General features: G+C 48.0%; 1 protein-coding gene across 5 annotated transcripts in view; it reads right to left on the reverse strand.

Annotated features, from left to right (window-relative positions):
* CHAT (choline O-acetyltransferase) overlaps nt 1-13,377 on the reverse strand; it is a 57,591-nt gene that overhangs the window by 29,928 nt on the left and 14,286 nt on the right. For all 5 annotated transcript variants that reach the window (XM_030940948.1, XM_030940946.1, XM_030940949.1 and 2 more), the window contains 2 exons: nt 11,092-11,272; nt 8,960-9,137 (listed from right to left, as the gene is read on the reverse strand). In XM_030940948.1, the coding sequence (XP_030796808.1) occupies nt 8,960-9,137; nt 11,092-11,272 (359 nt within the window). The remainder of the gene's footprint in view (nt 1-8,959; nt 9,138-11,091; nt 11,273-13,377) is intronic.

Raw genomic sequence — 13,377 nt, forward strand, 5'->3', positions numbered from 1 at the left:
TAATTATTAACCCATTTATGCTGGAGGTTGCAAATTTTTTTGTGAAAAATCAGACCTTGGTGATGACCTTAAGCAGTAGGATATAAATAATTCCCACAAGCTTAGCGTTCTAATAATGGAACACTAGGCATAAATGAGTTAAGGATATTGAATTAGCAACATTAAAATTCCCCAAAAAGAAATCTCCAAGCCCAAATAATTTCACTGATGAATTCTACCAAACATTTAAGGAAGAATTGATACCACATTTATACACTCTCTTTCAAAAAATATAATTATGAGGAGGGAACATTTCCCAATTTATTTTATGAACCTGGTATCCTGATACCAAAAGAAGATAAATACAGTACAACAAACAAACAAAAAACCAAACCAACTATAGACTAGTGGCCCTCACAAATATAGATGCAGAAAATACTGAACAACATATTAGCAAGTAGAATTAAGCAATATATGAAAAGAATTATACACCATGACCAACTGGGGCTCATTTCAGGGATTCAAGGCTAGTTCAATATCTGAAAATCAATCAATGTAATCCACCACATTAACAGACTAAAGAAAAAAATAACATGATTATATTAACTGATATAGTGAAAACATTTGACAAAATTCAACATCCATTCATGATAAAATCTCTTATTGAACTAGTACCAGAAGAGAACTTCCTTGACTTAATAAAGAACATCTACAAAAAGCTTATAGCTAACATCATATTTAAAGGTGAAAGACTATAACTGAGTTTTGTACGTTAATCTTTTATATTGCAACCTTGCTGAATTCATTTATTCTAGGCGTTTTTGGGGTTGTAGATTTGCTACTATTTTCTACATACATAATCATGTCATGAAAATAGGGATCATTTTATTTTTTTTCTTTCCGATCAGTATCCCTTTTATTCCCTTTTCTTGCCTTACTGCACTGACCAGAACTCCAGTACTGTGTTAAATAGAGTAGTAAGAGTAGGTATCCTCTTATTCCTGATCTTAGGGGGAAAGCATTCAGTCTTTCACCTTTAAATAAGATGTTAGCTATAAGCTTTTTGTAGATGTTCCATATCAGGTTGAGGAAGTTCCCTTCTGGTCCTAGTTCTCTAAGAGATTTTATCATGAATGGATGCTGAATTTTGCCAAATGCTTTTACTGTATTGATTAATCATGTTATTTTTTTCTTTAGTCTGTTAATGTGGTGGATTACATTGTCTTCACACCTATCAAAATGATTAAAATAAAAAATAGTGACAACACCAAATGCTGGTGAAGATGCATAGAAACTGAATTATACATATGTTGCTGACAGGAATGTAAAATGGTACAGTCACTCTGGAAAACATTTTAGCAGTTTCTTAAAAAACTAAACATACAACTATGGTGTGACCTAGAAATTTCATTCCTGGGCATTTTTTTCCAGTAAGTGAAAACATAGGTTCACACAAAAACCTGTACACAAATGTTCACAGTAGCTTTATTTTTAATAGCTCAAAACTGGAAACAACCCAGATGTCCTTTGATAGGTAAATAATGAAAGAAACTGTGATACCTAGCAACCATGGAATATCACTCAGCAATAAAAAGGAAAACTGTTGATATATGCAACAATTTGGATAAATCTCCATCCAGAGAATTATGCTGTTTGAGAAAAGCCAGTCCCTGCATCATACATGCTACATGATTTCGTGTATATAATATTCCAGAAGCAATAAAATTATTGAAATAGAGAACAGATTTGTGGTTGCCCAGGAGTTAAGAAGGGGGTGAGGTGCTTGTGGTTATAAAAGAGCAGCATGAGGATCCTGGTGGTGATGGAATGTTCCATATCTTGACTGTATCAATGTCAGTATCCTGGTTGTGATATTGTATTATAGTTTTGGAAAATGCTACCATTGGGGGAAGATGGGTATATGTGAGATCTCTGTATTACTTCTTACAACTGCATGCTAATCTACAGTTATCCCAAAATAAGTATAATTTAATTTTTTTTTTTTTTTTGAGGCAGAGTCTTACTCTGTCACCCAGGCTAGAGTGCAGTGGCACGATCTCGGCTCACTGCAAACTCCGCCTCCTGGGTTCAAGCAATTCTCCTGCCTCAGCCTCCTGAGTAGCTGGGATTACAGGTGCCCACTACCACGCCTGGCTAATTTTTGTATTTTTTAGTAGAGATGGGGTTTCACCATCTTGGCCAGGCTGGTCTTGAACTCCTGACCTCATGATCCACCCACCTCGGCCTCCCAAAGGGCTGGGATTACAGGCGTGAACCATCATGCCCGGCCAAGTATAATTTAATTTAAAAAAAAGAACTTAAGAAACAAGAAGTGCTCTTTCTTCTGGGTTCTAACCACTCTTCCCACAAAGGCAGAGCATATAAAGAGCTGTAATGCTTCCAGAACTGGGAGAAAGGATGGTGGGGGACAAAGGCAGGAGATATAAAAACAGAAACAAACAAAAAAAACCCTCCTCCGAGCTGTCTTGTACCCCAAACATTACTGTACTGCACATAAAATGGAAAACGAGGGCCAGAGAGATGGTGACCAGGGAGAAGGTAAAGATAGAGGAGCCCAGTGTGTGTGCACACAGAGAGTGGTACATGGACGGCCCAGGAAAAGCAAAATGCACTGCAGAGTTCATAGGGATTAGGATTCCATGCAAAGAGCAAAGCAGCCTGAGGGCCCATGGGCCCCTGCCTCTGACCACAAGGACAGTACTCATGTTCAAGTTCACCAGATTTTTCCAGAGGGCTTGTGGGCATTGGGCAAAGCATCCCCAGGGTGATCCCCAAATTTAATAAGAGCTACCATTTAGCCAACACCCTCTGTGTGCCAGGCGCCAGGCCATCTGCTTTACAGCCCATCCCCTTGGTCCTGCCCACAGGGCAGACTGCTATCTTCATATAGACTAGGAAGCCCAGGCCCCAGGCCCCAGGAGACAGCAGCCATGGTAAGTCAAATGCAGGCCTCTTGCCCTGGACCACTTGCCTTTCCTGCCTGGATGCTCTTGTCCCCAAAGGCCTTCATTCTTCTACTGACGGAGGGAGGCATTGGCCCAGCCCCTTCCCAGAGCAAGAAAATCACATTCAGTCTTGAGAGCTCGGGAGGTATTTCTGGGCCAATTAAATCAGAGAGGCTGTTAGTGCTAATGTGTAATTGGTTTTAAAATCAGCAGACATGCCTAGCTTTGGATGACAATATGTAAATAGCAAAATGCCCCCATCCTGAATGGTTCTTGTAAACCATGACCATGGCCTTCTGCAGCTGTAGCCGCCTTCTGTCAGTTCCCTCCTTGCAAGCAGTGGCTCAACTCTAATTGACTGTCGGGGATAAATATTTACGGGACTGTGTAAACGAAGAGCATCTGCCTCTGAGGTCTGGTCGCAGGCTCTTCAAAGCAGCACCCGGGAAAGCTAGCGGGCTGGGGGGCTCTCCAAGCGGCCATCCTTTTCCTACAAATTGACAAGTGCTGTAGTCTCCCAGACTCGGGGCCGAATGTCTAATTAAATTTCCAGACCAGGATAAAGGGTTGGCTCCTTCTGGGTTCAGGAAGGCCACAGCTTCAAGGCGGTGGGGAGGGAGGTCCTAATAGGGTGTGTAGACTCCCTCTGAGGCCCCAAGCCTGTCTTCAGAATCCCACCCAGCCTCCTTGGCACTGCAGATCTCAGGCTGTCTAGGCAGACGCTCCCTTTCAGTGTCAGACACTGCTTCACCACCGGCCACCCCTAAGGGAGACAGACGCAGCCTCTTCCTTGGTTCAGTGGGAATGAAATCCCATCTCACAGGTGTAACGAAAGACAGAAGGTGCCCAGGACAGAGCAAGCACAGAGGGGGACCTGGATGCACTGCTAATATCCGCATAAGCAGGTCCCAGGCTGGGCTGCACGTGAAAACACCAGAGTGCTATAAAAATAGACTCCTTGGCCCCACTCTGTCCCTCTGGAAAATCACTGGGGCCCGGGAATCTGTTTTATTTTGTTTTATTAAGGAATGCTCTAGACAATCCTGATGTCATCATCCAACCCCAGTCTGGAATCAGAGCTGAGTCACACTGGCCTCAGCACACCTGGCTTTAGCCCCAAGTTCCTCTGTGGACGTGGCCTCCCAGCCCCTCAGGACTCTGTCTGAATTGCTGCTTTGGTTTAGCCTGTGTATCCTGGTGCTTTGGGCCCCCAACAGGCTGAGAGGAGCTCAGCTTGGCCAAGGCCTCCTGCCAGCAAATGCTTGCCTGGACTCTGTGCCCATGGGCACTGTCCCTGTACCCAGGCTCCAGGAAGTGGGGGCAGGATCTTAGGGCTTCAGCTGAGAGGGTTGGGAGCTATGCTCCCCTAAAATAGACCAACCCATTCCATGGAGTTAATTAGGACACTACTGTGGGTCAGAAAGCACCTAAGCCCCAACAGCGACAGCTGGGCAACCACCCTGGGGGCTCCCTGGCTCCCCCATCACTCCACTCCCCAGGCCATGTGTCCCCTAAGTGCACGCAGTCCTCACACCTCTCCTTTCCTCCTTCTAGAGCCCTTCGTGACTGTCTCAAACAGGCCATTCCCCTGCATGGCTAAACTCTTCTGTAGGTGTCCCGCCCAACTTTGCCTCAACTGCAGTGTGACACTTACCGAGGGGCTGCTCCCCTGAGGTGCCCACTCCCCTGCCACCCTCTCAAGCACGCTATTGTTTTCCTTCACACTCATGCACCCCAGGGCCAGGTGGGGTAGACAGTTTCCTTCTCCCTGTTGCTGCTTCTAAACAACTCCCCCTCCCTCATCCCACTTTGCTTTGGAGCTGGAGCTGTTAGGCTTTTACCCCCCATCACCATCATCCCCCTTGTTTCTGTGCTGCGCCAGTCTCTTCCTAGGTCCCCATCATGAATGTCTGGGCTCTCAGTTCACCTGCTTCCCCCATACTACTGGAATCATCGTTATGGTAACATGAGCATTCATGTGGACACCCAGACTCCATCCTCTCCCAACTCCACCACCTCCACACCTTTGACAGTTTCACCCCTGCACCCATGGCCAATATCACATCTGGGAACTTCTCCCTACCAGGAGCCCACCACCTCTAAAGTCTCAGTTACAAGTATCTCACACTCTGACCATATTCCTGACTTTCTAGTTCACATCCTCTGATACCCATTGAACACATCTCATGTCACTGAGACAGCCAAACCCCTTGGCCCTGCTACACTCTCACCATCTGTCATCTACCCTGTCTGTCACCTCATTTCTCTTATGGGCCGAATTGTGTCGTTCCAAAATTCCTGTGTTGAAGTCCTAACTCCCAGAAGCTCAGAATGTGATTGTATTTGGAGATGGAATTGTCTTGATTGTCCCAAATTGTCTTTAAAGAGACAAGTTAAATGAGGCCATTTGGGTGAAGCCTAATCCCATATGACTGGTCACCTTATAAGAAGAGATTAGGATGCAGATACACACAGAGGGAAGACCACAGGAAGACACAGGGAGAAGGTGGCATCCACAAGCCAAGGAGAGAGGCGTCAGGAGAAACCCACCTGCTAAACTGTAAGATAGCAAGTGTCTGTTGTTGAAGTCTCCCGGTCTGTGGTACTTTGTTATGGCTGCCTGAGCAGACTTGAACACACTTTCTTACTCAGCTCAGATTCCAGCATGACCGTTCCCTGCCACACCTTCACCATCCCCACCAGTTTCACTCACCAACTCTGGCTTAACCTGAGGAACTGAGCATTGGTGGGGAAGATCACATAACAATGTTAATTAGCCTCTCCTAAAATGTATCACTTTGAACCTTCATATATGAGCTCAACATAGCCCATAAATCTTATCAAGTTTTTCGAGTTTTCTTTCCCACTTTCCAAGAGGCTATTTCACACATTCGATTTTGTCTTCAGAATCCAACTCCCTGCCTCTTATCTCAAGGTAGTGATCTGAGACCAGGAGGTACCAGTTGGGAGCCTCTGCATGCTCCTACCTCTGCAGCCTCAGGCGCAAGCTTTCCATTTCACCCTGTACCAACCAAAGGCCTCTTATTTTCTGAGTTCCATCTCCTTTTGCCTTTGCAAGAATTCCACCCCTCCATTTATGTCCTATCTCTTCATCAATTTCTTTTACTAAATTCCTTCCATACATTTGTCTCTCCTCCTAAAAACACCTCCCTTGACCCTCATCCTCTTTCAGCAACTCGCTCATTTTTCTGTTCCTTTTAGTATCAAAATGTCTGGAAAAAGTCAACCATACTCCCTGGTTCAACTCATTGACTGCCTCATTGACAATTTCTTTCTGCTGTTGGACCACTTCTGTTAGTGTGCAACCATTTGTTCTCCTGCTACTCCAGTCTGACCCTCAGTAAGCCCAGTGACAACTTCAGGGTTGCCAAGCCGGGTCTTCTGTATCCTGTTACTCCTCGAGCTCTCCAGAGCATTCCACATGGCTGGCCGCTCCCTCTGTCTTGAATCTCTGACTCTTCTGGCTTTCCTTTACTTCACAGGCTGCTCTTTCTCAATCCCCTTTGCATCTTTCTCTACCTGACCTCCAGGCCCCCTCTTCTTCTGTTTCTAGATTATCTCACCCAGGTCCATGACTTTGAGGATCATTTATGTGCTGATGGCTCTCAAATTTATAGCTCTGTACTGACCTCTCCCTTGGGTTCCAAACACATATATCAAGCTTGATGTCTCCACCCAGATGACTCAAGCACCTTGAACCCAACATGTGTGGCAATGATTTCTCCATCCTGTACCCACTCCCCGACCCTGTTTCCCATCTTGCTAAACGGCACTAACATCCACTCATGGCTTGGATAAAAAGCCCAGGAATTGTTCTCGCTTCCAATGGCCTTGACCCCACTGGTCTCTCCAGCTTCACTCTCAGCCCTGGCCCAAGCTGCCATACTCTTTCACTGGGAAAACGAAATCATTTTGTAAATGGTCTCTCTGTTTCTGTTCCATAGGCAGGACTGCTCTGGGGAGGGGGGATCTGTGAAGAATCGGTTTCCTGTTGTGTAGATGACACAGTTGACGCTAACTGGATTAATCAGATTACCCAAGGGGAGGCGCGTGTGTCCCGTCCTTTCGTCCTTTCTGTCGCATTTCCCTCAGAAACAGCACTTCCATTCAGAAAGCCAGATCAAGTGCCATTAACAAATCAATTCTGATCCGCAGTCCAAGCGCTCAGACCTCGGGGCAATCCGGCCAGCCCTGAAGGGCGTGTCTTGGGCCTGGCCTGCTAATAAAGTGGAAACTATGCTGGAGGCAGAGGCGATTATTTTCATGCCTGTCTCTGTCCCTGGAGGGGAGAAGAGTGGGATTTGATTACACCACGGTCTCCTGAGGGAATTAACTCACTTCGGAATGCTAAGTTATTAATTCTTCAGCACAAGGTTAGGTCCGGGAGGGCAGTCAGCGCTCACACCCCTCTTTGGTTCCTGCAGCCCCCTATTTAGGACAGCATTCAGGAGGTGCCCAATAATTGGATGAGAGAATAATTAATTGGTAAGTGGGGGAATAAGACTGGGGCCTGGCATTTTTAATCACCCTTCACTCTTTTATTTAATAAATGTAACTGGGCCCCGACTGTGTTTCTCAGAAATTAAACCAAACAGACAAGGCCCCTGTCCTTCTGACCTTATAGGCAGGGGGTGAGAGGTGGGGGGAAAGGCAAATAATCAGCATCTGTCAAACAAATGCAAAGTTGTCCTCAGAGAGTGAGCAACAGAGTCAGGATAAGAGAACGGGCCACAGGGACAGAGTGCGTGGGAAGGATGTCCAAGGAGGGCCTGAGGCTGGACACCTGGGCTGAGCACTGCATGGGGCAAGGAGCCAGCTGGATCTGGGGGAAGACCCTTCTAGAGAGAGACCAGAAAATGCAAGTGGCTGTTTTCAGACAGCTAGGCCCAGTACATCCGGCTCAGGCCACCTTCACTGGGCGGCTGCTCTCCTCCTCACCCTGGGGGTAAGGTGGGTGTGTCCCTGCTGGGCAGCGGGCTTTGCCCAGGGTGGGTCTGCCTGCCTGGGCACCATCCTTCCCTCCAGCCTTTCTCATGCCATGGGGCTTTGTTCCATTCCCACCTCTTCTAACAGAGCCTTTCACAGTCCCACTCGGAAGGGCTCCCTTCCCTCTCTGAAGTCCTGGAGCACGTTTTTGACGCCTGTCTGAAGTGGGTCAGCACTGCATGCCCCTGGATGTGAGTCTCCTCCCCATGCCCTCTCTTCCTGTTCCCATCACGGGGCTGCTCCTGGGTAGAGGCCTCATCTCCTTTGTCTCCCATACTCCCTAGCCCGAGCCCAGGGCCCTCAGTAACAGATGTGGAGAGTCTGAATAGATTACCTGGCCCAGTAAAATTCTGAGGGGCAAATAAAGACTCACAGAAGTCTTGCTTCTCATTCCAGTATCTCTACCATGGGCAAGGAAGGAGGGCATTCCATCAGCTCCTGGAATAGGACCAGCTTTGGATTTGAAAAGTAGTTTCCAGAAGGGTGATGAAAAATTTTCAAGAATATTCCTGGCTTCCTTATGGGAATGCTTGGAGACTTTCATAAGAACAGTGCCACAAGATAAGGGGCAGCTTGAAGATAAAGAGTCCCAGGATGGAAAGATCAGGTGAAAGACACTTTCCCGGAGGCAGGCTCCATCCCACACCCCCATCTGAGGACTCCCCCAGCCACTCTGTGAGCACCGCCCACCAGGAAAACACACCTGCTGACTTGCAGCCAGCCTTCCTCCTGCTAACTCCCCTGCCCCGCCCAGTATTCCCAGACACCCCTAGTTCCAGCACCAGTTAGTCCCACCAAGAAAGCCAGATACTGTCAGATGGAACATGAAGGCATAAAAGGTGCCATCAGTGGCAAGGCACTGTGGCTGGCTGCGGGACATGCTGTGGGCCCTGAGCTCCCGCACTATGGCTGATGGGGATGAGGCCCTGGCCCAACCCTGGAGGAGGAAAAGCCGATGGGCACGAGCATGAGATGGGCATGGAGATGTGCTGGGCACTGCGGCTGACCTTTCACGAGGACCGTCCTGGCCTCGGCCCACTCGCTCCTCCCGTCAGATGTCAGCAGGCCAATTGGAGGCAAGCGCTCGTCCTCGTTGGAAGCCATTTTGACTATCTTTCTCAACTGAGTGAACAGATCCCCCTCACTGAGACGGCGGAAATTAATGACAACATCCAAGACAAAGAACTGTGGGGTAAACAGGTCAAACATGTCACTTGTTGGGTGACCCGTGGCACCAGGCCTTCACTCAGCCTTCACAGTTGAGCTTGGGACAGGGATGCTCAGGCCCAAGGTTCCTAAGGTGTTAGGTGGTTCTAAGCAGTCTCAGTTTAGGGACCAAGCCAAGGCTGTTGACTGTGCTGGATTCCTCGCTGCCCCCAATCAAAGAAGGCAACATTAAACTTAGCCGAAAGAAAATGTGCTTTTATGGTTCACGGAATCCATTATGTTTATGGGGAATGGAGTATAAATTGGCACAGCTACTGTTGGAGGGCAGTGTCTATCAAAACTAAAAATGTGCATACCTATGACTAAGCAATTGCACTTATAAATGCATATTTTATCCTGAGGTTTAGAGAAACATACCCGTGTGTGCAGGAAGACACGAGGAATGTGCCTCTCGACCTTGTTTGCAACAGCAAAATGGTAGCAAGAGCCTCACTGTTCTCCAGAAGGGGAATGGCTAAGTGAACTGTGGTGTATATGTTTGAGGCATGTCTACCCAGCCATCGAAAAGAGTGAATTAGCAATAGATAGAGCCACAGTGATGGGCCTTACACATGCTGGCGAGTGGAGGAAAAAAGCAAGCCAGCAATCATATGCAGAGGAAGATTAAAATGGAACACCAACACACACCATGTGTGCATGTGCACCTACACATGTGTGCGTGTGTGTGCACCTTCACATGTGTACCTACATGGGCTTTGTATGTCAGCCCTGTGGTTCTGTCATTTTGTAGCTTTGAAGGCTAGAGCCTCAGGCTTTGTGAAGGGTCTATTCCTAGATCCAGGTCAAGATACCCTTTTCAGCTGACTGACATGAGTACCTTGTTTTCCCTTCCCCTCCAACTCCCTAGCAGTGTCTGTATGGCCTGGTCCAGTACAGGGGCCCAGAGCATGTCTGGAAGAGGTGGACATGGTGGCCTGTGGGAACTGGGAAATATTTGTCTTGACTTTTGAATGAAGATGGGGAAACTTCCTTGGTCTATGGCCAGGGTGTCAAGTGGGCTACAAGAGCTCCTAGATGGCCTTCGAATCTAGGAACAGAGGTCACAGCCGCCTTCAGATGTCAGGGCTCCACAGAGCTCCCAACTTACTGAAAACGTGAGGTGAGCCCAAAATCACATTGTAGAGCAAGTACCACAGGGGTCCCTGGGATGGCTGCCAAACCTGGGTTTTAGCAAAGCAAAAACAAAAACTGTTTGTCAGAGGAAATATTTATGTGAAGCTCAATATATGGAATATATAGTGCAGTGGGCCCAAGGAAGAGGTCAGGAGCCCTCATGCTCAGCCTGTCCCCCAGGAACCATGGGTCCTTGTTGGCTCTGTGGAACCTAGTCTGAGGACCCGAGCTGTAGGGGGTAGAGCTTGACCTTGGGGTACTGGCCAGACCTAGGAGTCCTTCCCATTCTTGAACAGACCACTTAACTTGTCTGAGTCTCATGTCCTCAACTGTCTCACGGAGATCCTAAGGCCCCCTCTGCAGGGTCACTGTGAGGATTAAGTGGGATGAATGCATGTTAAGTGCCGAGCCCACAGGCTGGCACATGAAAGGTCCTATTTGTCAGTCTGTAACACTGTCTGCCTGTGTGTGGTCTCCAGAAAGGCCAGGGCCTGGGTGACTGCATGGAAAAGAATAGATGTGTAGGTGGAAGGTCTGGATCGTGACCCTCAGGGCATCAGGGCTGAAGTGAGAGTCCAGTGAGGATATTCTCAAACTGACAGCTCTCATTCTTAGAAGCCAACTGGTGGAGAGACATGGGACTGACTGGAAGTGGGGACCACATTTTGGAGACATGGTGCCCCAGCTCCCTGTGTGACTCAGGGAAGAAGACTGAGCCCCCTCGGAGAAGGTAATGGATGTGAATGCATGGCCACTGCATGCTCTGTGCCTTCCCTCACCAAGACAAGGGACTTCTTACCTGATTGCAGCAGGCTACAATGACGTGCTCAGGCTCCGGCATAATGCTGCTGTTCTGGGCCACCAGTGTGTCCTGGGTATGGCCGGGGAGCCGGTAGGAGGAGAAGAGCCCATAGTATTGCTTCATACAAAGGGGCTGCCCTGACAGCTGGCCTTTGGCATAGTCAGTGGGAATGGAGTGGCTGAAGAAGAGGAGCAGGAAGGGAGGCAGCCATGAGGGGATGGCAGGGGTTGAGGGGAGACAGAGAATGGGTTTTATTGTAACTCGATCAGCCAAAATGGGGCACAGAACCCAGAATTGCATCACCGTGGCAGATGCAGAGCTCAATTCTCCACTGTTTAAAGTAGTGGAGGGCCCCATTTCCACAACCCATGGAGACCCTCAGAGTTTCCCCAAACCTCTGCCTCATGCATGGCATGTACAAACCCTGCCAGTTAGCCTTCTGTATCTTTGCTTATGCTGATCTTCTCTCAGCACGCGTTTGCCCCAACCCCAGAACTCAACTGTTCTATTCAGAAAACTCCTTCAAGAGCCTACTCCTTTATCATCTCTTTTAGAAGGCTCTTCTGAGGCCAATGCAGGAAGTTCTTTTTCCCTGTGGTCTGAGTATGCCTTTTGCCTGTCCTTCCTCTCTCCCTCCCTTTCTTCCCTCCATCCACCCATCCATCTATCCATCATACATCCATACATCCATACATCTACCATACATCCACCACTAAACATCCATCCCTCCTTCCACCTACCACCCACTCATCCATCCACCATCCACCCATCTATCCACCATCCATCCATTCTTCCATCCACCCATCCATCCACCAAGCATCCATCCATCCTTCCATCCACCATCCACCCATCCATCCACCATCCACTCATCTATCCACCATCCATCCATCTTTCCATTCACCCATCTTTCCAACCATCTATCCACCATCCATTCATCTTTCCATTCATCCATCCATCCATCCATCCATCCTTCCACTCTTTCAGCCAACAAATATTTGTGAAGCACATCCTCTGTATAGGCCAGGCACCATTCTGGGATATGGAGATACGGCAGCAAATAAGACTGCAGCTCCTGCTCTATGGGGGTGCAGCTCCTGGGATGTGTAGGTGGGGAGTAGACCACAAGCAGCAAACCAGTGAACAGAAGACTTTCAGGTAGTGAGACAGAGTGTTGGCAGGGGCAGGAGATGGTGACCAGGGGCAGTCTCACTGAGGCAGGTTGATTGAGCTGAGCCCTAAGGGTGAAATGTCCCACAGCACTGCAACTCAAAGTATGAGTATTGCACTGAAATGCTGTGACTGACCCATGACTTGGTGTAATGCCTGAACCCAGAAATGTTTGCAGCAATGTGATGGGAGTTTTATGTCTGTTGAATCCTGTAATAAAATATTTGGTCTCATATTTTGTACCATTTTTCTAGTAATCAATTTTTGTGTTGTTTTACACAAATTTTACAAAATGAAAGAAAATATATTGGTTCTTCCCCAGAGGCAGCTTGAGAAGCACTGGTCAAAGGCAGAGAGAAGCCAGTAGGGCTGAGGCCCAGTGAAGACAGGGCCAGAGAGGAGGGCAGGCAAGGTCTTGTGGGGCTCCAGTGGCAGTGGGGAGGAGCTATCACCTTATTCTTGGTGCAGTGAAAGCCCTCGGGAGGCTTCAACACACAGGGGCACGACTGGGTTTCCATTTTGTTGTTTTACTGACCCTGCTTATATGGGGAGAATGGACTGAAAGTTGTCACAGGAAGAACAAGGAAGGAGGCTACGGCAGAGAAGGAAAGTGATGTCTCAAGTGAGGGCAGCAGGGAGGGAGGAGGGAGCTTGGGGACACGGTGGGGAGGGAGAATGTCCACAACTGAGCACCATGGGTCACATGAGGATGCAAGGGAGAAAGCAGAACACGCACAGGTGACTTCTAGGTTCCCAGACTCACCAACAGGGCATGCGCCAGTGCACTTACAGAGATGGCTCAACAAGGTATGGGAGGAGTTGGGGAGCGGGGAGGGAGAGGCGAAGCTCTCCTGGCTCATTTGTAATGACTGAGAGACACCCCAGTGGGGATGGTTGAGGCTTGGATGAGCGAGTGTGGGACTCAGGGGAAGGGACACAGCTGTATTTTGTGTCTGTTTATGTGACTATCTTGCCCAATAGCCTAAGGACATTTTGAAGGGAGGATGAGGCCTTATTTCTCTTCATCTTCCCAGCATAACTACATTGCAAAGTGAATAAGTGAATTAATTAATTAATTAATTAAGGGTTCAAAACAGGCACTCAGGAAAATGTTCC

Source organism: Rhinopithecus roxellana, chromosome 11 (genome assembly GCF_007565055.1).
Source record: "Rhinopithecus roxellana isolate Shanxi Qingling chromosome 11, ASM756505v1, whole genome shotgun sequence".
In the NCBI taxonomy this organism is placed as follows: domain Eukaryota; kingdom Metazoa; phylum Chordata; class Mammalia; order Primates; family Cercopithecidae; genus Rhinopithecus; species Rhinopithecus roxellana.